Consider the following 27012-nt stretch of genomic DNA (forward strand, 5'->3'; position numbering starts at 1 on the left):
CTCAAAACAGTGCTCAAAACCATTATGGATATTTTTCTTATAGCAAGCAATCGTGTATGAGCATAAATTTGACATAAATTTGAGGACTGGCTCGTTCCTGATTTGTTTCTAAATTTTCGGTTTTTGCAGATGAATGGGCCTATTCGGTACCATGGGATAAACGCTGCATGATATTTCAATCAAAACTCGGATGATCTTAGATGTTTTAAGCGTAGAACCACTTCATTTCCTATACACACAGGACAGAAGTGTTAACAAACAATTGAAAAGAAAGTCAGATTAGTGTAGGTGTACCAATACAGAATAATGGTACCCAGCTCAACTGAAGTTTTCTTATCAATCAAAACTAATTTTCTATTTGATATCTGACTTTCGGTAGTGATATTCCAAGCATACGGATTTAATCATGTTTACACATGGAATTTCAACGAATATACAATACAGAAAAAAAGAAACGAAAGAACATTCGTCACTGCAGTTAAGCCCACATTTCCAGCAAATGCGATAATCATAGTCCATCTCGAATTCGCAATAATACACCGAAGTCCGTAGATTCTTCATTCAGAAGCGGCATGGGGCTCATTTCATGAATGACCACACGCGCATCAACAATTTACACGTAGTAGGCAAGCACATATTTCACACAACACGGCACCTACTCGTCACCTATACACTCACTGAAGAACAACAAAGCCTGGCATTTGATTTGCGACTGGTGAACAGAATAGTCTATATAACTCATCCTTATTCGAGGAGGATGTCCAGTTTAGCATGAAGGTGTAAAATTCATATTAGCCTGAAAGGATTCAAATTTTCTGACGATTCTGGAGCTGCTGACACATTAATGATTGTCCAAAACGTTTTATTTTGTACAACCTTAAAAAAAACTGTCGGCATGGGTGATCCAAATTTACGTACGGCTTTTCCCATTTTTTCACTAATTGTAAACTGAAGTAGATTAGTTTTACATTATATCTTCATCTTTTCATGTATTTTCGTCCATCGTCAAGTTCACAAAAATTCAGTTTTATGACTAACACAGCCTATGGTATTGCCGTATAAACTAAAAGTAAATGTGTCCGCTTGCATGGTGATAAATAAATCTGATCTCGAGATTCATCAGCTGAAAATATGATACTAGTTATCATGTTCTAAGCAATACGGTCTCCTTTAAACTAATTTGACCAATATTGGATCTCTAGCTGAAGCAGGACATGTAAATAACCTAGGGAGTAAATTACCTCCCTGATGTTTCATGACATTTAGGACCGTACAGCACTACACCGCTTTTTAAATAATCAAACAGTCGGAGCTGTCAGCGTCGTTCGTTTCGTTTATTGTTGATAACGATCCAGTACAACATAAAAACATCACATCAAACGCTTGTATGAAGCTGCTTTTTGTCTACTCCCTAATTTCGTCTAATGATGTGGGTAAGTGAATACAGAAATTACTTATGACCGGATGTGAAACATATGACGGTTCAATATTATATTACGTAGACTTTGTTCGGTAGTCTTCAATAAAACATGCAATAGCCAAACTAGACGGGTGCTTATAAAACACCTCCTATCTTTAATGTCAAGAACTTATTGCGGCTGAACAACAAACAATTAACACTCAATAATCTTACGTCCTTTTATGCCTCCAACATTGTGCGCCCATACAAACCAGACTGTCGGTGGCTTGGCAGGAATAAACACAAATAAAACCACCTGAGGCAAACACTGAGAATTAACACCAAGTCATGGAATACAAACCATCGTCCAACGTCAAACTGTACATGTGCGCGAGCTCAGCGCCGAATTCAGTCACTCATACACATTACACAGTGCACACTTCGCAACACATTTCCCACAAATCACACCACATTTCCGATGTGCGGCTCACTGGCGCTCGGCACAGCGCCACACCAGGCCGCTGAGAGGACCCACACCAGCCCCCGATCCAGCGAGCGGCGCCCGAAACACTGCAGACGCCAGGTAACGGAGCCAGTGAAGGCATGAAAGACTGGGCGCTGAGGCGCGCCGGCGTTTGCCGCTGGGTCCGAGACCGGATCCAAGATCGGATCCAAGATCGGATCCGAGATCGGTCCGATGGGTCCAAGACCGGAGTTTTGTGGTCCGGTGACAGGGCGTGGCGACAGGTGTCACATTTAGTTCCACTCGGGCTCACATGACGGGAGACGCACGCCACCGGACCTGTAGAGCCGGTCACCGCCTTCCCGATCGTCCCGTATCGACCCCGTCTCGAGAGCGGCGCTCGCTCGTCCGCGCCGCTGACGATCGCTCCGGCATCAGCCGGCTCCGAGGAGCGTGATAATTCACTGTCATCTCATCACACGGCGCTGTCATAGTGTCACACTTACACCATCACACCAATCCGCTTCCCCCCCCCTCACATACCCCCTCAGAGCCGCTGGGCTCCGGATCTCATCCGTCGCTGTCAGCCGTCCGACCGTCCGAGCCGGGCGATTACCGACCCCCTGCCGGCGGCGGCGGACCACTAGCCGCCCACTTCCCAGTTCCCACCATCCATCCGTCTCTGGCTCCGCCCGCGCCCCGGCGAGCCGATCGGCCGGTCGCGGCTCAACCCCACCGAGAATCAGAGTATTTGCGACACCTCGCGTGTCCAGGGGATGTGAACACACTCCATTTTTAGGTTGTGGAGTTTGAGATGCCCACCTGTAGACTCGGTGCGGTGGTGGTCACTCCTGTCACCTGATGCTTCTGGGATCCCGTCGGCTCTCTGGTGGCCAGCAGTGATCAGTCGAGCGCTGGGCAATGGCGGTGGCCTGCTGTGCGGCCCAGCCGACACTAGCCGCGGCCCAGCAGCAGTGCTGTTCCACTCAGCAGCAGCAGCAGGGAGGCGGCAGCTGATTGGCTGAGACCGATCTGACCGCTGGTCTGCATCGCTGCTGGGTGGTCATCTGAAACGGAGAGAGGTAACAGGTCAGTCAAGGTCAGTAGGGTCAGTCGGGTAAGCCTGGCTCAGTCAGATCAGCTTGGGTCATCTTGGGTCAGTAAGGTCAGCTTTGGTCACTCTGGGTCAGTTGAGTCAGCATGGGTCAATGGGGTCAGCAAGAGTCAGCCAGGTCAACTTGGATCAGTCGGGTCAGCTTGGGACAGTATCGTCAGCCTGAATTAGTCGCGTTAGAGTGGGATAGTTGCATAAGCTCGGTCAATAGGGGAAGGGCATTGGGTAGCGCATGGCGATGGCAATAAGCGCGTCTGTGCATTTGACAGGCTTGATGTAGCCCGTACTTGTCAACTACATTATATGCAAAATTAGATAGTGGCAGAGTCGTAAAGCAAGTTGATGTGAAGCTGGCAAAGATATTTGGGCCTTCGTATCACAGTTTAATTAAAAATGACGTCCGCTGCAATAAAGCCAAGTAATTGAGAACGTTTCCGTGGAAAATAGCACACTACCCATCAAATGACATTATCGGGTCAAAAATAATGAATGTTTTTGAAGAGCTGGCTGACAAAGCTAATCATGCGCCGACCAAAAGAATTGTCTTTCAGGCTGGTCGGCCGGCGGCAGTGATTAGTCCAGCGCCCAGCAACACTCTGTGCAGGCTGGGTCGCACAGCGGACACCGCAGAAAAAGTGTAATCTTATCGGAACCATATCACGGACGCCGGACGGCCCTGCGCCTCCAACGAGAAGTTATCGAAGAAGGACGAGACTGGCCTCTCCCGAGGAGGCAAACAAACCGGTCGATAGTGCTTCTGGAGGCGATTAAACCGTCAAGTTGGCAGATTTGGAGCCATAACGCTATACACAGACGTCGTTCGATGGAGCCCGCTCCTTCATGCGATGGTTATTGGGATCGAGAACCACTGCTGCCAAACCGAATGCATGCCTATTCACTCTAAACGTCGTCGTCACTCAGTATAGAGAGTCAGATCCGTAGCTTGGAGCGCTGCGCCGTGTTTTAGAGTGTTGGAGCGATGTAAAGAGACCACGCTAATGTCGGCTATTATCCATGACTTGTGCTCCTCTGGGAGCTCACTGGTGCTGACACGGCCAACTATGTGGCCGGCTTGTTAGCGCTGAGAGCTGCCGTAATTTTATTAATTATTTGTGCCCCCGCGCTAGTGCGTCAGAGCACTCGGTTTGCCCTTCAACTCTCGGCTGGCTCATGAAAAGCTGGTAAATGTCGGCATCAGTCACAGGGTCACCGGATCTGTGACGTCACCGGATCTGTGACGTAAACTCGTACAGCTAGTACGTTGCAAGAAACATTTTCAGTCAAGTTTACACATCAGATAGATTTACGATGATCAGTCTAGCGATTTACAGAGCCACCGACATGCTTGGAAGAGTCGGATCTTTCCCACACTTGAGATGCACGCTGAACTCCATGGCTTTTCAACTGACATCCCGAACGGCGCTTGGCGATGTTGCAATTCGAAGAAAATATGCCTAAAGGCATGAGGACTTTCAGCACTCACATCTCACAAGAATATTTAATAAAGTAAACTGTAGTGATGGATTATTTCTCACAGTGATGCTCTGTAGATTTCTCAACCAATGATTTTACGTCATTCTCCAACATATCATATCTTTCGATAGAATAATGATCCCGCCACTATTTCCGTCATAATATGGGAACTTTGAGGCTTATGGAAAGTACAATGTTTATGTGGCGTCTTAGGTGAGAAACGATGGTTCTTCACGATTCGTTGCACATTGTTGCTCATGCGTTTGATTGGCTGAAAACGATTTCACGGCGTGCTCACCGGAATCGTCTTATGAGAGTATCAAAGCCGGGAGGCAAATCTATGAAAAATCATCAGTATTTCCAAGCATTGATCATCTCGAAGAGTAAAAATACGAAATTGTCCAATGGAAGTGCTGTCATGCAGCTGTGGAACTTAAATAAACTATTTTGAAATATCTGGTAACTAGAATATGTATCAGCTGTATGTATAATGGTGGGAAACGAAGCAAAATATAATTTGTAAAATAAATGCACAGAGGGTATAGATGTTCCCTACATCGATGATATTCACAAATCAAGTCGCATGATTCTGAATTACTGTGGTGATTTGTCATGGTCCATTCCCAGAACGATATCCGATGCAAATGATCGGCGATAAATTAGCATCACAGTCCGACGGCCGGCTCAATATGTAATTTTCTGAATTCTTGGAATCATATCAGCGGACAAAGAACGCTTCATATAATGTGACGAGCTTTGTCGCGTGGTGAAGCCAGTTAACGCCACTCAGAGTTCTATTCTCGCCTTACCTTCCCCAACTCAACATCCATAAGCGCATCTCTGTAAATACCGTCACCAACCAAAGAAATCGGTCGCAGGACCTCGCGACCTCACTGTGTTCGTCTGCGTGTTTTTTTTTTCATTAAAAAATCGTGATAATGATCTGCCTGGATCTGCCTAGTACCTACCTGAATTGGGGAAAACGCTTCGATCGTCTTACCGAATACGTACTTACAATTGCATAATCACTGGTTGTTTACCAAATATCACTTGAACAAAAAAAAAAGCAAGCTCGTGTCTGCATTCACAGGGACCGGAAAGAAAGTTCTACAGCTTGGAGTGCTGTCCATAAAAAAGACATTTTATCTCCCATCAGCACCCAAGTTCCGCAGTTTCTAAGATTTCTATCCAACTCCGGTGTGATTGTTTTCGCTTTGGGCGACCAAACATATCGGACGCTTAATATCTGACTTGTGGCACACTTCAGCAGTGGCAGCTAGTGCTTCAATCCTGGCTTCTCTGCGATCCAATCGCCACTATACCGACGTAGCAAATCGGGCCGGGCTCAGCCGCTCTGTTCCCTCTCTGAAAATACCATCGGCCGGCGCGGCGGGCCGGGCGGCGGGGAGGCGGACGGCGCGGTGGCGCGTGCGGCCGGGTGCTCCCTCCGCCGCCCCGCACTGCTCCCAGCCCAATCATCCGGCGATTTCCCGGCTGCGGACCACCACCTGAATCCCAACTCCTCTGTTCTGCTGTGCCCGCGGTCCGCCGCCAACGAGCATCGATTGGAGAGGCGCCGGGCCGGCCGCGGCCGCTCGGGCCAGCCTCAATTAGCCACAATCACACCGGCGGGAGGCGGAGTGGCATCGCGCTTATGCCCTGCTCCCTCCCCTCCCCCGCCGGTCTCAGCGCCTGCGGTAATAGATTCGGTCAGTGGCGCCCAGTGGTCGGTGCCGCCGCTTGCGTGGGTCGTCTGGAGGCGATTTATTGTTCCCAGTCGGGCCCGCTCCGGTCGACCAGCCGGCTGGCCCTCGCTGTGATCGTATTGGACGCTGGCCCAGGGATTTGCATTCATTCTGATATGTAAATCGGACGGCTGAGTTTGAGATTGGTGCTGCTGGACATACCGGCTGGTGCCCGCGGTATTCGTCAGAGAGACGGCATCGACGGGGGCTCGACGTCGTGGAACGAATGACGACGACGGGAAACCTCTGTCACAGGGCTGGCAGAGCTTATTGTCAGTTGATTACTATTCACCAGGTCACAGTCAACCACCCATCCGACAGCCGTGAACAGGTCCACTGTGAATTGTCCACTGTCCACCGTCCACCGTCCACCGTCCGCTGTCCACTGCCCACTGTCCACTGCACATGTCCACTGCCCGTTGTCCACTGTCCACCAACCATTATGCCCACTGTCCCTCATCCACCGTCCACCACCTACCATCCACCGTCCACCACTCACGGCCTTTTGTCCACCATCCACCGTCCACGGCCCACCATCCACCGTCCACGGCCCACCGTCCACTGTCCACGGCCCACCGTCCACTGTCCACCGCCCACTGTCAAATGTCCAAACTCCGAAGCAGCAGCGGCGGCGGCGGCGGCGTAGTTTAGGCCTTGTTTAGATGGAAAACAACGTCTGCTAGTCGCCAGCAGCGTTTCCGGCACCAGAGTGGAAATATTCATCAGCAGTCGCGCCGGAAAAGCTAGGTTGGCATAGCACACGCATTTGGACGAATGATTTGATTTTCAATGGCTATTGATGCAAAATGCACACTGAATATCCATTGCCCTAGTGTAGCCAAGAGCGGCACGGGGCTAAATTCATATTGACGGCTTGGTAACTGTGTACGGCGAGCAGCGCACTTGGATTTAATGGATTATGAATAGCGCCGGTAAACAGGTGAAAGGTATAAGGTCGGGGCGTTTCCAAAAATATGTTCTTGTGCACGTGAGGATCACCTTGAAAATATTGTAAAAGGACTATAAATATAAGAAGCCTAACAGCTGAGAGTCAAAGTGCAGTTTGGTACTTGGTAGGATGAAGAACTTTATTCATTGACAGTAGTGCCTGTGAGTCCAAAATCCTTTTGTTTGATGATCGCAGCGAGAACATACGACCGTTCTCTTTTGAAAAGAACCGCTCACATATTCATTTTAAGCCACGTCTTATTCTCCTTACCCTAATCTCATTCTCCTATATTTTATCTAATGTCTTCGGCGGAATCTTTTGGAATAGTCGTTTTGCGTACGCTGTAACAGTGTAGGTAAAGTTACATTTTTACCTTGTGTTTAAATTGAAGCAAAGAAGCAATGTAAGATACTGTTACCCGCCATTGATTGGCTAAAGGACGGTTACATGTTCCATTTTTCCCTTTTAGATGATTTTTTTTTTCCAAGATCGTTGGTTTGAAGCTCTTGGCATGAAAGCAGGAAAGCATCTCGTATAGCATCATTTGGTGAGCGATTGATTAGACTTTTTAATACTTGCTGGTTTTTTCACAGCCATGATAAAAGGATACCTAACAACAGCTGCTGGCGCAATCACTCCACAGACTCCGCCGGATATATTGGGAAAAGTTGTTCATCCAATATCGCGTTAATCAGAGAGTATCTCTGCGTGACAAACAACTCTGCTCATTCCCCAATAACTACTGTAACCAAGTTACGACGTTGTTCATAAATCACATATGACATACGGAAATGTTACTCCTAGGCGGATCAGCGGCCTCGAGCAAATTAGGAATGCTATTTAGCACGGCACTATGTCCAAACACAATACCATCACAATTCACAACTTCAAAACAAATACACAGTTTTCATTTACGATCACTTTTGAATGCTGTCTGTTCTGATCTGCTAGTATTGAATCAGATCGTCTTGAGGTTTTGAAATAGCGGTAAGTCCTACGCTAAAGAAACAATCCATAGGGAAAAGCGGCATAAATCCCCACTTTCTAATGATGCTTATTTCTGTGACAGCAATAGTTAAATACCAAAGTGCCAGAAACATGAGCCTAGCAAACGTCTTCGAAATCCACCTATGCCTGCACTCACCGATGAGCACGTGCACGATGACCTTGACCTGGTGAAGGCCATCCGGGTCACAGAAGTACTCCCCCGAGTCGGAGGGTAGGGCTCGCTCGATGCTGAACGAGCTGATGGTGCGGTCCTCCTTGTGGGTGGTGGTGACCCGGACTCCGCTCCGAGACGGGTCAAACTGCACCAGCTGTAAGGTCAAGCACTGGGTCACAGTAGGCACAGGTCGGGTCACAGGTCAGGCGACAATTCGGGTCACAGTTAAGTTAACAGGTCAGGTAGGGTAGGCTACAGGTTAAGTCACGGATTATCGCACAGTTCGGGTTACATAGCAGACCACAAGTGAGTGCGAATCATTCAGAGCAATCGAAATCCGTTGGAACTCATTGAATTATAAAACGTCAAATTATCACTTCGTCAACATGCATGCATAATGCATATCATGAGGTTTGCATCAGTCTTTTCATGTTATGGACAGGGAAAGTGATTATTGGGTCAGGACGAAATCCAATTAACGTTTGATTAAATTTTCATTGATCGCCATTATCGTTGGTCGCCATTTGATCGTATCAACTCCGTTATCTGTTAGCTCATTATTGATGCTATTTGTTTGTTCAATGTTCAAAGCTGTTGTTTGCTGCTTCTGTTGTGTTGTTGTTGTTGTTGTTGTTGTTGTTGTTGTTGTTGTTGTAGTTGTTGTTGGAGGCGAAATCTAATGTCACATGGTGGACCCTCTCCCATCAGTGATCAATACAGCGGCATAATTAATTAGATAATTACCTAGGTAAATAACTGACAAATAGTAGGAACTTCGGTATACACCGAGACGTCGCACATACGGACGACAATTCAAGATTGATACTCACGTATGCAAAAAAAGCATTGGTTGCAGCATGTTTACACATTTATTGTTTAACCCTATTAGTGGCAGGGGGGTGTTTTTATCCACCCCTCAGGTTTTTCGGGAATATCTCCGAAACCGCTGAAGCTACGATGCTGAAATTTTCTGACTTTTCCTAAAACTAAATTGGGCACATTCCCTGAAAATTTCAAGTTCATAACTTTACCAGGGGCGGCTCCAGAGCACTGGGAACTGGGGGGTCCTATTCGTGAAGCGAGTCATTTGGGCGAAGATCACGATGCTGCACCAGTTTTACGAACAGTGAATGAAAGGTATCATGTGATAACATATACAAAGTTATTGTGCATCCTCTTTTGACACGTTTTTGCTATAATAGGCGGATCCAGGCGTCCAAAAAGGGGGGTTATTTTTTACCTCCCAACATAGGTGCCCTGACACCGCCTATGCATGACCAATACAATTTTAGTCGTTCTCTCATAAGAAAATTGTAACATAACAAGACCATTGCCACCCTTTTTAGAAACAGTACCAACAAAAACCTTATTTACTATACTTTTTGTGTACCCCCAATCTCAATGATCTGTATCCGCCTATGATTTTTGAAAATGCATATTTTTAGGATCCATGTGAATTCCTGGTTCATTCTCTATCGATCGGCAAAAGTTGCCTTAAGATTGGTTCAGAAACCTGGCCGTGATAAACAGTCTAAAATGTATCTGCAATTTGCCCTTTTTTACCCCCCTCTACCCCCCTATTGACATTTTTTAATTTCATTTTTTTTAGAAATGTAGATCTCGTTGAGCCAAATCGAATGCCGTTTGAATTTTGAAAATCGGCCCGTTAGATCTCGAGATATCAAGGGGGGTCGTAAACAGCCCCCCCCCCCTGCCACTAATATGGGGTAGCCAGGAGCCTGCCACTAATAGGGTTAATGTGCCTAAGAGAATATTCATTGTGTTGTCATAACATATGTATAGTACAGCCTGTCAATAACCAGCAAATACAGAAGGCATATTTGTGATCGAAATGACCCCAAGCTTCCTGGTGTAATCTGTTTCGATAATCACCTAATGAGCAAGTCGACAAATTTGCCCGATCACTCAGAGCCAAATTTCCGGGCCGACGTCAATTAATTTAGTTGCCAGGCAAAGGCCGTCTGTGATTGTCAAACCTTCGGAGGGTGATGAAAAGTTTGCCTGTTATTAGCGAACGGGGCAGAGAAGAGTCAACAGAATTGAATGCGAGGCCACCACACCGTCGACTGAACGCAGAAGCGTATTCTCTCGGGATATCGCTCGAGAGAGGAAGAAGAGGCACTGGCAGAGAAGGAGAGTGGAAACAAAAGGAGGTGACAATGGAGAAAAAGAGTTACTCACACCAAGGCTAAAAAATGAAAAAAAGATGAGGGGAAAATATGCTACTGGACACGGCACTGGTGGTGTATTTTACCTCACTCGGCATCAACCATAGACCTCTCTACACCTCTGTACAGAGGTCTATGCATCAACATACTTGATTGCCGATTATTTTGTCTGCCCCAGTATTATTTCATTTCCGTCTACTATTGCGTCTATTCTAGCAGCCCCAAATATTTCGTCTCCTCCAGTGGTGTCACACGAGAAAGCTCACCTTGTTGTTGTGCGTCCAGCGGACGTTGTTGGGCCCGTTGTAGTCACCATGTATTACGCAGGTGAGGTTGGCGTTGCTACCCCTGTTGATGTACAAGTCGGGACCTCCGACGATTTCCACCCTGGGCTCTGAAAAGAGACTTGAGGTTAGATGATGAAGAGAGGTGTATCTTTGTAACGGAAATGCTTCGGAAGACGATGACATTAGTGTATGGAGTCAACACAATTTCAGAGACGCTGGCCAGCTGAAGTCTGGTCAAGGATATGCGTTCCTCGTTATAAATAAATGGAGTAAGTTACTCGTTTTGCACACCAAAAAGAAATTCTTTTGCGCCAGCCCCCCAAATCACCCACAACAACAACAAAACGGCCGAAATGGCTGCTAGAATAGTTGCTATTTATTTCATACGAATTGTTTTTATTTTATTTTATTTGCTTATTTATGACTTTTTTCTTATTGCAAGTTTATCATGTTTTCCTGTATGTGAGATTGCCGGCATTGTGGAGTCGTAAAAAGATACCCAACGATCACTTGGTGAACAAAGTTCTTACATATAAACATATCCTCAAAACATATTGCTTAGATGCGTAACGATTTCAAAAGCTCTTGAAACTTCAAGGTCAAGCTATTCAAAATGAATCGTAGCTTGATGCACCTTCAGTGAAATAAGAAGTTTGTATCTTAAAGGCAAGTTTTGTGAATGTCTCTCCAATGGCTTACGGTATGTGTCGACTAAAGCAATGTACGTGGCATGGGCCACTACCACACACATCAGCTCACTAGCCACTTGTTCATTGTGCTCTAAGTGGCGCGACTGGCGATAGAATCCAATCTAACCTATACAAACACTCCCACATAGCATAATGCGTTGTCGATGTAGCGTCTCTCTGCGCCGGTAACGCAATTTAGTGGTGAGGCCGCTACCAAACAGTGGTGCCATTGGCCAATCCACCTCAGTTGTGACAGCAAACACGCTCAAAACAGCGACACATAATTGACTCCGGAGTGGGGCATAATGTCGCCGATAGAAGTGCCATTCCCCAAAGGCGATAGGCGTAATTGGCATAACGCGATGGGGGCAGGGCAGGACTAAAAAAAATTGATCTGTCACTGAGTTTTTCACAGCGAACGTAGCGTACTGTCCAATACAGCATACTCCGTAGATTGTGGTAAGCTGCCACTATATTACGATTATTGGTATGATAGCACCTGAAGCATGCGCCGATGTCAGAAATAATGCGTCACGAAGAAGCACCTTACAATCCTAGACTGCAAACTGCAGAGTCAGATGCATTGTCGTCTGAAGTGACGCCGGCGACTTCATATAACGCCACTCGAGATCTCACGCCATCATGCTTCGTCCACCACCGTCCGTCAGACATGTCATCGTCTGTCCTTAGAGTCAGGTGACGTCACTGACTGCGTTACGTGACGTCACTGATCACCTGTTCATACATAGGCAGCGGTGTGTGCCTGGGGCCGTCGCCGAGCCTGTGACCGATCCGTTACATTGCCGCTGTCATCCAGCTGTGATGAATGACGCCGGTCGGACCCCGCCAGACGTCCTAATTACATTAGACCGGCCATGGCAGCCGTCACCGGCGTAACGATACTGACGGTGACCGTAGTTTGACGGACCTGCCGGTCTCGTGGCGGCACAGGCCATGTTTACCTTATGGGGTCGTGCGCGCGGTGTCCGCGGGCGCCGGATGTCCTCGTGTTGGTTCCCGAGTGCCGACGGCGGCAGCGCGGGGGCGGATCGCGTTAGCGACAAAGGCTGCGGCCGAACACGTGGCCACTAATGTTTCGCTGTTGAGTGCAGTATTCAGGTGGTCGGGCCTGTTCGCCCATGCCTAATGCATAGTTGATTGAGTTCTGCGCGTCCCGAGCGTCGGACGACGAGGCGAGGCCGCCAGACCGCCGCGTGGCTGTCACGATAAGAAATATCGACGGAGCCGAATGAGACGGCACGAGTTTCCACTATGGAACACGCCATGACGTGGTGAGATGTGAATTTGAAAAAGAAATGCTGGCAAATGATTTATGTAATCATTCCTGCATTTCATTATTTTCATTATGTCATGACCTATGGACTCACGTGGCCAAGAGACAGATATAAAAACAGCCAAAGGTGATGAATGTGACTTGTGAGGTCGGACGATTTCCGTTTTCTGCCAACTATTTAGTTATTTATTGTGAATCTGATGGCACGACATCCGCCACTTTCGCTGCTCTAAGTTCATTAATATTGTGTAAAATGTTTTCATTATCGATATCAATTCTTCAATGTTCAATTTCATACCAACCACTTCATAAAGTTCGGGATAAGCCGAGCTCCATACGGCTGCCCATGCAATGGTGGGCAATATAAACACTTGTCTCCCTGAGCGAGGATAAGCAGCCGTCCCAACTGTCCAACTGTCCAGCTGGGCATCTGATCTGGGTCACAGACAGAAAGGGCACTGAGACAGTTGGTATTCAACCCAGCTGAAGATTAAAGATGCTCTCTGGACATTTTAAAACTGTGATCAAGGCGTGCTCTGTAGCTGTGTCATTCACGCTGCTTAGGTCCGGTTGATGCACCTTTGACTTTGTAATTTGAGTGTGCTCTCATTTGAAACAAGAATTTCAGCATTGTGATAAAAACACCCATTGCCATGATGCACCAAAGCTTCCGGATCGTGTGAAAATCAAATCTGCATCTCACCGATTTATTGGGTCATGATATCGAACCATCTTTCCACCAAACACCATCATTCTGCACTATATCATACCAAAACTATCATCTTTGGTCGTTTCATTTCTTCAAAGTCTACCTCAACCTCTTTTATATAAAATACTTCGAGCACTTTTAATGTCATTTTCAGACAGAAACTGTACAGTTGGCTGTCGCCCAGAATGCAGAACCAAGCCGTTGAAGTGTTCACCGCCGCTGAAAGGCACCTCGGCGGTATCGTAACCGACACATCGAGCACACTCGAGCCGAGTTAGTGGCTAAACTGCCGGTAAAATGGCGCCGCGCCGTGAACCTAACACTCCGGCAGGAATCCGCCGATAAAGGACGACACCAGTTCGCCGTACGCCGTAAACGGACACTGTGGGTCTGTTACCAAAGGACGCCGAGGGTCTGTTACCAAAGGACGACACGACTTCGCTGTAAAAGGACGTTGCGGGTCCGCTTATAGAGAACGCCACGAGTCTGTGGCTAAATGACGCTACGGGTCTGTCGCCAAAACACGCCACGGGTCTGTCCCCAAAGCATGCGTCGCCAAAGACGCTACGGGTCTGTCGCTAAAGGAAGTCACAGATTCGCTGCTATCAAAGCACGCCTCAGATTCGCTACCGCCCAAGGACGCCGGTGTTGGCCGTCGCATTAGCGTGCGGCGCGCGGGCGTGGACCACAGTCCCAGGGGCTGGCACGGGGCGCCGGCTGATCTACGGCCGTGATTTCCAATCAATCCGGCCAGGTCACGCGCTAATGCTGGTCTCTCGTTCGCCCGGCTCCAACATTTCGGCCGGTCGATGGGCCAACGGTTCAGCTTACGGCGACACTGACGGCCGCAAGAGCGTCATTAGCACGGCACAAGTGGCCTCAAACGCCACTCATTATCCAAAACGGACGGGCCGATCGCCGCTGCCCGGGCCGGTCGAGACCGGGTCACGCGAGCGGCGCAGGGAGACGGCCGGCGCCGGCCCGTGGCGTGCCCCCGGGCCATCGGACCGCTGACCCACAGTGGTCCCCAAACGGCCCGTCCGCTCCGGCCCGGCCGGCCCAGAGCAGCCCGAAATAGCGCCCGTCAGCTATGATGGACGTCGTTCCAATCCAGCATTGCCTCTTTCATCTTCGATCGGCTGATAAGTTGTCCGTTTTGAGCCTTTTTCTTGTCAGAATCCCCTGCAGTTTCACTGCCTCATGTAATTTCCATGAATTCAGGCACAAAATTGCATTGAATATTGAGCCTTTTCCAACTTTGTAAGCATGTGCCTGTCTTCCACAAAAGCTTTTTTCCAGCTGATATGACACTGGATGAGAGCTCTTTTCACTCGAATTTGTTTAAAGAAAAAAATGTCATAAAAATCAAGGTTTTCGACCACGAGTCGAAAATTTATACTAATGAATCAACGATAACGTGGGTCTCATTCAAAAGTAACGACGCACTTACATACCGAGCTGAATGTCGTGCTTGATATAATGATGAACAAAAGCCATAAATGGGGGGAGAAAAAATTGCAATTTTGACAAACGTGACCAAACAAGTAAGTAAGCGACCATTTGCAGTTTGATGCCTGTTAACCGAAGTGATATGGAAAGCTCAACTTCAGCTTGTATGTCATTGATGATGTGTGAAGATAATGTTTAAAGGTGCTTCAACCATTCTCGCATAAATGAGTGCTCAAATTTCTTACTTCTTACCCTGCTTCAACTGCTTTAACTGCTGCTTCAATTTCAACACTGTTCCCCCTAAGCTGATCATCTTACAACATCCTTTGAACAGTAGCATGATATTTCGCTGACTGAGCTGGTGGAATGGCACAGCAGCTGGCAGATTACGTAATATGGAATTGCTGCAACGCAGTTATAAATGCACTCAGCATTTTATAGGAGCGTCTAATATCAGCTACAGTGCGGGAATAGAAACCCACTCACACCTTCCAAATATAAGTAAAAGGGTATTGCATTTCCATTGCTCCTGCTCACTTGATGGTCATACCTAAAATGCTTCTAAGGCTTAACTTCCATTCAAACCACCACGGATTTATCATGTCGGCTCAATTACCTAGCTAAATTCAACATTCCTGAAGGGTTACCGGTAGACCTAGGATCTAATGATTAGGTAATAAGCATACGTGTGAGTTGTGAGTATAATGCATGTAATATGTATAGTGAGTAGGAGTATCTAATGAGTAGGATGTATAAAAATGTGACGAATCAATTGCAACCAAAATCAAACACACATTTCCTCGGAGCAGCGTCCACATTGTCCAGTTGGCAGCTACGGTGACGGTCTCACGAGTGACGCTGACGCTCTGCCGTGCGGTGACGATCCACTGTGAGACGAGTGACAGTAAATCTTCTCTGCCCCTGAGACGCTATTTCAGTAGCGGCGGAACACCTTCAATAAGGGGGGGGGGGGGCACTGCCGACTTTTGGTCCCATTCTTTCCATGCAGAGCCCATAGGGCTAATGTTAAAATGCCAAAATCAAAGGGGGTCACGGTGCCCCGGTGCCCTCCCCGTTCCGCCGCCTATGCGCTATTTAACCCTCGCATGTGTAGGGGGGGTCGGATGGACCCCCCCATGGTTTTTCGCGAATAACTCGCGTAAAAAGCGGTTGATCGCGACGAAACTTTCAGTACCCTCGCATTGATCAATTTTACACCTACCTTGAAAATTTCATGACCCTGACCCAAATGACCTTTGACCTGTGACCTCTTTTCCGAGACCATGTTTGGCCGGAATCGCGATTTCGCGTATGTCGGCTCGCACTACCCGCGTGTTTGCAAGCTTTTCGTGGTTTCAAACGTTCAAACATGTGATTTGATGTTACTCCCGTGTGTGTCAAGGTCACCTGAAGGTCAGGTCAGGTCATTGACCTTTGGTGACCTCGGGTGACCTCGGTTCACTTTTTCGAGTTTTACATGTTTCTAGGCTAGTTTTTGGAGCTGAATTCGAATTTAGCAACCATTTGAACATTTACGAAGTAGTTTTGGTGACTTCGTAACATGTTACGAAGCTGTCAGAGGCGGTTGACACGTACTACGAATACCCGTCACGACGCCTACTGGTTGACCTGACCTGACCTGACCCGACCTGGTCTAAATGCTTCAAGACATCATCTGTGATCAAAACTAACACGATATTCGTGATCAGCACCCCGAAAAAAACCCTTAGCAGCCACACTTTACGACTTTCTAACAGGTCCCGATTTTCCCGACTTTGGGTCATTGACCTGACCTGGAAGGTCAACCAATGACCTATGACCTTAAAATTGGGTATCATCGGCTTCCTCTCGTCACGGGCAACACGCTCGTTTTTTTTCCGCGAAGCTCTAGCTCGATCAGGGGCCAAACGGCAAGGGGGGGTCCAACCGACCCCCCCCCCCCTACACATTAGAAGCTGGCAAACGCCGCACGCATGCGAGGGTTAACACTCTGAATCGTTAAAAAAAAACAGATCCTTATATATAAAAAACAGGAGCTACATTGGACACAGCATTACAGTAAGTAGATATATACATTCAATAATCTTGTTGAACAGCTCGATCTAAAGCTGACATACATAATGTTATTGCAGGAAGCATGAGCATGTGAATGGTGTCGTACTTACATGTGAAGTACCTATTGCTCACCAAGTTTATCATTTATCTGCAAAATGCTGATATCACATTTCCATCTCTATTTGAAAGGGATTTCAAGTTATCTGCATTAACCCTCGCATGTGTAGGGGGGGTCGGATGGACCCCCCCCCCCCTACGGTTTTTCGCGAATAACTCGCGTAAAAAGCGGCCGAGCGCGACGAAACTTTCAGTACCCTCACATTGATCAATTTTACACCTACCCTGAAAATTTCATGACCCTTACCCAAATGACCTTTGACCTGTGACCTCTTTTCCGAGACCATGTTTGGCCGGAATCGCGATTCTGCGTATGTCGGCTCGCATTAGCCGCGCGTTTGCAAGCTTTTCGTGGTTTCAAACGTTCAAACATGTGATTTGATGTTGCTTCCATGCATTGGGGTGGGTGTGAAGGTCACCTGAAGGTCAGGTCAGGTCATTGACCTTTGGTGACCTCGGGTGACCTCGGTTCACTTTTTCGAGTTGTACATGTTTCTAGGCTAGTTTTTGGAGCTGAATTCGAATTTAGCAACCATTTGAACATTTACGAAGTAGTTTTGGTGCCTTCGTAACATGTTACGAAGCTGTCAGAGGCGGTTGACGTGTACTACGAATACCCGTCACGATGCCTACTGGTTGACCTGACCTGACCTGACCCGACCTGGTCTAAATGCTTAAAGACATCATCTGTGATCAAAACTAACACGATATTCGTGATCAGCACCCCGAAAAACCCCTTGGCGGCCACACTTTACGACTTTCTAACAGGTCCCGATTTTCCCGACTTTGGGTCATTGACCTGACCTGGAAGGTCACCCAATGACCTAGGACCTTAAAATTGGGTATCATCGGCTTCCTCTCGTGACGGGCAACACGCTCGTTTTTTCCGCGAAGCTCTAGCTCGATCAGGGGCCAAACGGCAAGGGGGGTCCAACCGACCCCCCCCCCCTACACATTAGAAGCTGGCAAACGCCGCACACATGCGAGGTTTAAATATCTGAAAGATATTTGCGGAGCCTATGGCGAACATATAAAACAAATGGAGTATATGCCAGCATGACATGCCACGTAATGTATTTTTGTTATGGTCTATATGGCAGGCATTAATGGAGGATAAAAGTTCGCCCTTCTATTAACGGAAAACCAGGGATACCCTGTTGCCTAGAACCAGTGCCTCGCAGCTAAATATAATAGAAGAGTTCCAAGCCAAGCGAAGGCACCCAGGAATATTTGCGACGCTTTCAGGACTGACACTGCATCAGGCTGGCGTAGTGTAGCACGTCCGATCTGCCGTGAGACCAATTTACTGCCCCGGTTATGAGCCTAGCTGGCATAAATCGAAGGCCCACCTAACCTTGACTTTTCCGCCGACGACTCGAGCTGATTGTCACCCCGGAATAGCGTCGGGTCGCGTCGAGCCCTCTGCAGACGAGGCACCCGGCAACTTGGCTGCTGTTGATCAGATCACAAGTCTGAGATTGCCGGCGCCGACCTCGGGGTGGCTCTTAATTGTCACCGATACAGGAGATCAGAGGCGCGCCTGGGCCGCACTGCCGTGCCTCCACGACCCGAGGCGCCTCATTATGCAGGAAGTTGGGGCCAAAACTCCGTCTGTTGGCAGTTGGTGTCCTTATTCGTGCTTCTCACCACTTTTGGACTCTCGACCGCCTGAATGTCGGTCTCAGCCTTCGAGCTCCGTGCGAAAACAAAGTCACCTACTCCAAGTTTTTCTTCGGGGAGGCATATTTGGCATTCGATACTTTCAACGACTCTCGACGGAGTTTCGGAGGTGCTCTCTATTCGGCCGGCGGCTGCTCCGAGCTGTAATTGGCGCCGTTCGCGGCGGTCAGCTCCGGTGAAGCGGCCGATGCCTGCCTCCCACCGCAGATAGAGCCAGGCCGGCGAGGGAGGCTCGCTGGCCGAAATGGGCCGAGTTGGGTAACTCATCTCACAGGCCTGCTGGGTCAATCGATCCGTGCTGTCGAGAGCGACGTCCGACGGGGCTGCGAGAAGGGCCGGCGGCACTGGCCATCGCGGAGACGCGGCTAAAGTGGCGCTAATCACTGCACCATTAGTCGCAGTGCATAACTCACACCGGAGACAGCACCAGAGGGCACGACCGACATACATCGGCTGTCATTGATTCAATAATCAGATCGGCTGAATACCCCGGGAGAGGGCATTTATCGCACGGGTTATGATGGATGCCTGTATCTATTTTTTCGCATGTACATTTCACATTGCACAATGCACGTGCGGTGCATTTGATATGTGGTGCATGAAAAAACGCAGGTTAATTGTATTGGTGACTCATGTTCAGAAGAATAGACTGACTCATATACAATCATATGACTGTTTCCCATAATATCGCAGCTATGTTTACAAGTTATCATACTCAGAACCATATTAACCTTAACAATCGACCTGCCAAGTCACAAAGACGGAAAATCAGCCACGAAACACGACCTCAGCTTCTAATCGTCGGGAAACGATCCAATCGCATGGCGATTCCCTGGAACTATACCTACCGATCGCCGCAGCCAAATGGCGTTATCAGTCATCTGTTGTTGTCGACTGACGACGCATTACGGGTCACACATCATCAGAAACACAAAATGGCTGCCAACACCGTTCGGGCATATTACAGCGGACCTCATCATCGGTACCCCATAGACAGGTGAAAGGCTGCGTCGAACGGCCGTGACGATTGTCACAGGCACACCGGCACACAAGCACACTTATAGGGCAGCCAGAACCGCAGTGTTTTGACAGCGAGCACCGCCGATGCAGCTCGGCTTGTCAAAGCGCCGGCCCAAGCCATTATCGATGCGTGGTTTGGGTGGCCGAATAAAAACAAAGCCACAGATATGGAAAACAATGGCGTTAACGGAAAGCTGTGTGCGCTTAGCTAAAGAAGCTAACATAAAAAATGCATGGACTCAAGACGATGTAATTGTGTAACTTGAAGAAGTCATTGTCTTCGTTTATCGTTGCGTTTTGCGTAAGACTTTCCATTTCGTTGCGTTGCAAATCACAAAAAGCAATGACATTTCTAAGAAGCTCAGCTAGTTTTCAACCGTCCGCCGATTTTGCTGCGTTAGCGGAAGTACGCCTCAGCGAAAGCGGTCCGACAGCGACATGCACTCAGCCAATCGCCGGCCGCAGGAAATCAGCCAATCAGAGACGTCGGACCAGTGACGCCATCATGTGTCTGTCGGACGTCGAGTGATGGGGCCTGTTCTGGGTCTAAGTGGAGCTGCGGTGCTAAAACAGCTCTGCTAATATGACATATCGGTACTTACGTTATTACGGTATGCGGTACTTACTTAGCAGACGTTAATAGGCTTTTAACTGCGATATACCATTTAAATTTTTACACACGTAAAGCAATGCAATTTTCATTTATTTCGAAAGTTTATTGATGTAGACATTATTTAGTTAATTTCATATGAGAGAAATGCCCAAACTTTGCAGTAAAGTGCGAAACATTTCAAAATTATCGGTGGCAATGCCCTGACCTGCACAATACAACTACACTTTGCTGAGAATGAACCATCCTCTATGGGCCTGTAGTTTGGACCATTAGACCTTCAGTAGCCAGAAGGCACACTAACTGTCCAACTGTCTAGTGCAGCGGCACGGGCAAGTTTTAATCACCGCGAGTGGGAAAACTTAGAGTGTCACTTTTTGTTGTTGGTATCGGTCGAACGGCTCCTTTGCCCCGTCCTGTTTTTGTTATTTGCGCTGACGTCTGATTCGATGCAATTGGACGCGAGTGTCCGTCAGATTCATTGATCAAAGAGAAAAATGTAGCACCTAATGCCCGGTGCAGGCCTCGGATCGAGACTTGGTAGACATGCACCGCAGTTGTGACGGAAAGAGCGGTAATTCGAACATAGAAGTCATCCACTTAAAACAGACGAGGAAAACCGAGTTGTGAAAATCAGTGGCGACTGGCACTCGCTGAAGTCCATCAATAACCCGGTTTACATAGCATATTTGACGAGGCTCTAGCTCGTTAATTTGGCGATAATTTCGATGCAGTGTTCTTCAAATATTTAGAGGGGATCATTTTGTAAATTGTTAAGCACCATTGGCATCTTTTGCAACATCACGGACGGAGATATAAGTTTGCAACAAACCCTATGTAAACGCGTCTAATAGCCCCGTTTACATAGGGCTCGTTGCCAGATAGGGGAATTCCGATACCGAGACATTTATTCCACTAACGAGACATTTCAGGCACATTCCGCTAGTTCTGACGACCTAAGGCCAGATAGGTACTCCGTACTCGGTACTCGGTACTAAGTGCTCGGTACACGTTCCTCAGAACTCAGTGCTCAGAACTGAGAGAGGTACTCGATACGCGGTACTCAATACTCGGTACTCGATACTCGGTACTCGATACTCGGTACTCGATACTCGGTAGATACCCTGTACTCACCGATAACGGTCAGATAGAGGTAGTGAGCGATGGGCGGTGTTGTTCCGACTTGACACAGGTACAATCCGGCGTCTGACGGTCGTACCGAACGGATCCTCAGACTCCAGTCGTCGCTGTACTTTTGGTGCAGCGGTTTGAACCGGCGTGGGTCGGCAAACACGTGCATTCCATTGGCCAGCACCTGCAGCTCATGTGCCCAGGATACCTGCCGGCACATGTATGGACCAATTAGCTGGGTAAATACCACACATTTACCAATCGATGGCCCCACGTCACCTGCCCTGCCGGTTCGTAAGGAGTGTTGGTATTTTTATGAGCAACGAAGTATTCGGTCGCATTGGCAAACACCTTAAATGAAAACATTCTTAGAAATATCAGCGACGTTTTACAGTGGATACAATAACAGGTTCTGGCGGAGTTTTGTTGGTGAAACTTATTGAACAAAACCAGCAATAAAGGCTTCAATAGTTCACAAGAACCCCAGCCAACAAAGCATGGGACATTACCCATTTGGGTCAAGACATGACTTGAAGAAAAAGGCTAGACCTCAAAAGCCAATGACACAGATCCTTGACATTTTCAGCGAGCGTCGACATAAATGACAAAAAAACGTTACAAGAAAAATCAGACCTCTATCTCTGAAAATGTCACGTATTAGCACAGAAAATATGTGAAGGAGTGACAACCCTCACCTACTACAGGTGCCTGTGAGGTTATGTAATAGCCAATGGCAAACATACTTTGACGATGGCAGGCCGTCCGCGTTTCTATAGCATGTAGTGTAATCTCATACGTCTTATTTGGAAAACGCAGTCTGTCTATGTAGACCTACTCAGTACTCAAGCAACGCTCGCTTTTGTTACATAATGCTCTTCATGCTTATAATGATATTGCGTGTATATCATTTTCCTTCTCAGCGCTGAATGCCTCCTTTACAGGCTACCGAGCCTACCGCCGCCGACATTCCCAGAGTTCCGTCTCAGGAATCGGACCAAAAATGCCTTTGGATAGAGCGGTAGCAACGACCCGAACACACATTTACTTCCATCAATATTCATTGCCGAGCAAATGGAGATATAAGTGCTGAGATATGCACAGGGCATCACCGAGCTGCAACAGGCGGTGCCGCGCACAGATGCATTTTTTCCGCTGCATAACCTCTCTCTCTCCCCCTCTCTCTCTCTCTCTCTCTCTCTCTCTCTCTCTCTCTCTCTCTCTCTCTCTCTCTCTCTCTCTCTCTCTCTCTCTCTCTCTCTCTCTCTCTCTTGCTCTCTCTCTCCATCTCTCTCCCTCTCTCTTTCTGTCTCTCTCCATCTCTCTCCCTCTCTCTCTTTCTCTCTCCATCTCGCTCTCCATCTCTCTCTCTCCATCTCTCTCTCTCTCTCTCTCTCTCTCTCTCTCTCTCTCTCTCTCTCTCTCTCTCTCTCTCTCTCTCTCTCTCTCTCTCTCTCTCTCTCTCTCTCTCTCTCTCACTCTCTCTCTCTCTCTCTCTCTCTCTCTCTCTCTCTCTCTCTCTCTCTCTCTCTCTCTCTCTCTCTCTCTCTCTCTCTCTCTCTCTCTCTCTTACCCCTACCGACCCTGGATCTAAAATCGTTGAAAACTCAGTTCACCGGGGTACTGTGCCTCGAAAACAGGAATTGAATAGATCTGATGATGTTACGCAAGAAAAATAATATGTGCTGGCGAGAGTCAAAGGTCTGCCATCATCATATCTAGAGCGAAACTATTAACCGCTGAGCTAATAACTTTGATATCGCAATAGCATAGATAATTATATTTTTATTCAATGTGTGAAATGTATGTCTTTGATTCCTAGTCGGCATGGTGTAAATTCAAACGCCAGTGCTCAACGCATAGCGCCTACTTTTCATTTTACAGTAAGCTGTCAGTCGAGTAGTCGACAGGATTCAGCCACCCATCTCGCATTCCTTTGACTTCCTGCCAGATACCCGCTCCGATTTTGTATTGTGTCTCCGAATACAGCGCGTCACCGGCCATATTTAGGGCGCCATTTTATCGAGCGATGGTAGCCTCCGGAGCTCGAGACCCAACAATTTACAGGACACATCTCTTCTCGGTGGTGTAAAATACAGCTGCATCCTCTCATGCAGTGACAGTATCGCCTCGGGGCGCTTCTTTACGGCCCGGGAACCTGGTCGAGGCTCTGACTCCGGTCGCTGTGGCCGAGCCGGTCAGCGGGTTCGGTTGGTGAAGGCTGGTTCACACCACGAAACGGCCGCTGTTGCGATCTGGGCCTCGTTTCATAAAACTCTGCCGTAACTTACACCTTTCCGTAATTCACACCCTTTCAAACTACGGAGCGCAAATAAATCCGTTTCACAAAGCCACAACTGGAATTGTTTACACCTCCGTAACTAAGCACATTTGCGTAGTTACCGTAATTTATCAAGTGTCCTACAAATTACAATTTCATGTCAACACTTATTTTTTTACGAGAATTTATAAAACAATTATGTTGAATTTAAATCTTAAAAATTATTTATGAAAAAAACAAAATTGATATTGATGACCATCCTTTATTAAAACAATATATTAAAAACAGCAGAAAGCCAGCTAAGCGGAAGTGCCTAACTACGAAAGTGGCGCGGCGCGGCGAATAAACAAAATTCCGATAGTGGCCACAAAAAGCGACTGATACAGAAGATTTGCAGTTTCTTTTTCTCATTTTGGCTGTTCTTTCTTCCTCACCGGGCTCAACATTATAAAATATATTGAAAATTAGCTTCCAATCTTCACATTAATTCAAAATCACGCAACATTTTTGTGCGTAGTTTACACCACTGATATCAAGAGCTTGATAAAATATTTGGCGTTAATTACGTCGTTTTATGAAACCCAGATGGCATCAATTGGTCCGGAATCGAGCATTTGCCGTAAATGAAGCTCCGTAATTTCGATGGCGTGAATTACTCCGGTCTCCGGCTTTATGAAACCGAATTGGCATCAAATACGCCAAATCTGGCATAATTGACGGAACGCCGTAAGTAATTCCTTTTATGAAACGAGGCCCTGGTCAGAGGTGGCGACTGGTGAAGGTTGACTGGACATACCACACAAGTGAAGTCGAGTGACTGTGACTGGGAACAGAGCTGCTGAAGGCCGGTTTTCACCACACCATGTTGCCGAGGAGATAGTGACAGGGAACAGCTACTGAAGACTGGTTCATACCACACAACTGTCACCGAGGGCCCGATTTTTCCGCCGAAAAGAGACAGTCGTAGTAACCTCTACTACGGACACGAGCGCACCTACTATAGGGAGGTTCCCGATTTAGCAAAGGGGGTCCACACCTACACACCAACAGTCCATCCCTAAAACCACGCCCGAAGCGTTGTGGAACGCGGCCGATTCCTCAGGCCGTCCTGCAGACCGTCGTTTGGGGGCAGCGGCGCGTACGGCAGCAGATAGCGTCAATCGCCTCCGCAGAATAGGATGTCGCGGCGCGCAATGAACCGGAAGCGGATGTGGGCCCGGCGGTATCCGGACTCAAAGCGGATATCAGCATTACCGGCATTATGGGAATGACGTGACTATGATGATGAGCATAGGTTTGCATTTTCAAAATTAAAAGAATGGATGAATTTTATGTGATAGCTAAAAATCGTGCTTCAGTAACGAGCAACAATCTTTCTACAATAACGAGATATCAATAACGAGACTCCCATGCTGCGATCTAACCTTAAGAAACTATTCCAAATGTAAAAGCAAATGCGCTGCAAAATAATTGAGCGCATACCACTGATTATTATTATTTTGTTTTTATTATACACTGGCTGATGGTCACCATGCATGTGTATCTTCTTCCAGTGACCACGTAATTATACTAGTCATAAGAGATGACTGCAAGCTGAGAGCCATCTAAATTTGGCCATTGTTACACGCACTATTGATCAATCCGGAAGCGAGCTACATGAGTTGGTCAATGATTATGGCATCCCATGAGGCCATAGAAGCTACACCCATTGTTACTTACAAGAATGTCCATGAGTATTCGTACTTTCATACATAATAAACTTTAGCAGCTTTCGCACAGAGGCAAGCTTTGCACCGAATGCAGAACAATAATCCCTTGTCCACACCTTTATCTATTCAGGTATAGGAGTATGTCAGCTCCTTCGGGATGCGTGTTCACCTGAGCGCCAGATAGCTGTGAAGAACCTTCCGTTGGGCTGTACTTACCGTTAGTGATCCGATGTGACGCACGCGACAGTTGAGGATGACCGACCCGCCCACGGTGGCTGTCTTGTTGGCCGAGTGGACCAGGTCAAACTCCGGTGCATCCGGCAGCTGGACGGGGGCGGCATCCTCGTCTTCTGCTGCAGACGCCACGTACCCTGCAGAAAGAGGAGACGACGGTCAAAGAAAACGTCACGAGCTCTGCAGAAAGTGGAGGGGACGTATTACAAGAGATGCACTAAACCATATCAACGAAAGGGACGGGACAGACAGGCGTCACAAGCCCTGCAGCCAGGGAGAGGGAAAGGTCAGACAGGGACGCTACAAACCCTATGAGCGGGGAAAGGTCTTACAGGGACGGTCAAAGGAGACGCCACGATTCCCACTTCAGTTCAAGTCGGCCGAACGACTTCAATGCACCTGCAGCGAGAGCAACAGCTGTTCCCCGGACAAGAACAGCATTGTTACATCTAAGTAACGCGCATAAGCAGCATTGATTGTTATAGACACTTGACGCACATCGTCGCTATTGACTGTTGCGTGTCATTTCCTCACTGACGACAAAACACCTTGCTCAGTTAAGCCCCACAATCCAAACCTGCAAGGAATGTTTAACGCCCAGCGCTATCATCTCTAGCAGCATCGATCGATAAGTCCAGTCGTCACAGCTCGACCTTCCTCCCTTCCTTCCCCTCCTCCCTCTCTTCCTCGTTCTCCCTTCCCATTCCGGCGGCTGGCCGGTGTCATGTCAATCGCATCAGCTCGAATGGGCCCGTATCCCGCCCCGGGGAACGAGCCAATGGCAGATTGGAGCTTAGCTGTGGAGGAGACGAGCGAACGGAGCGGGCCGGCGCGTCACCGGCCCGGGCTGCTGAAGCGCCGGCCGCCGCCGCGCCTCACTGCTGCAGGCAAATGAGCAGGGCGCGGACGGACGCGGCCGAGAAAATAAGGCCATTTATCACGTGTTAATGTATGGAGGGATGAATGGGAGCTCCGGTGAAATGTCGCGCGACTCTGGAGACGGCTGCGGGACGCGAGGCACCCGTTGGTATTCGTCGGCACCGCGTTGAGTTATCACCACTGAGAGACTAGAGAGGACACTGGAGTGGGGGAGTGCCTGCAGCAGCTCAACTCGACGGTGATGTGTGAGCAGTGAGCATTGGAACTCCACTGCTGCAGTAACACTGACTGTACTCGACAAGTCAATGACTACGACACCTATCATACATGGATGGTTTTCGAGTATCCAAAATCTTGTTCACTTTTTCAAGTTTTAT

The 27012-nt window shown here is 47.9% G+C and overlaps 1 protein-coding gene across 1 annotated transcript; it reads right to left on the reverse strand.

The window, feature by feature from the left end:
* Positions 1 to 1286: 1286 nt before the first annotated feature.
* Positions 1287 to 25893, reverse strand: LOC122375486 (Down syndrome cell adhesion molecule-like; the record flags this gene model as incomplete). The annotated part of the gene is made up of 5 exons (XM_043354893.1): positions 1287 to 2929; positions 8288 to 8459; positions 10761 to 10888; positions 21539 to 21743; positions 25739 to 25893. Coding segments are annotated over 5 exons (773 nt in total), but the record flags the coding sequence as incomplete, so codon positions are not given.
* Between the last annotated feature and the right edge of the window lie 1119 nt (positions 25894 to 27012).

This window comes from Amphibalanus amphitrite, unplaced genomic scaffold (assembly GCF_019059575.1).
Source record: "Amphibalanus amphitrite isolate SeventyFive unplaced genomic scaffold, NRLGWU_Aamphi_draft 001852F_arrow, whole genome shotgun sequence".
Classification (NCBI taxonomy): Eukaryota; Metazoa; Arthropoda; class Thecostraca; order Balanomorpha; family Balanidae; genus Amphibalanus; species Amphibalanus amphitrite.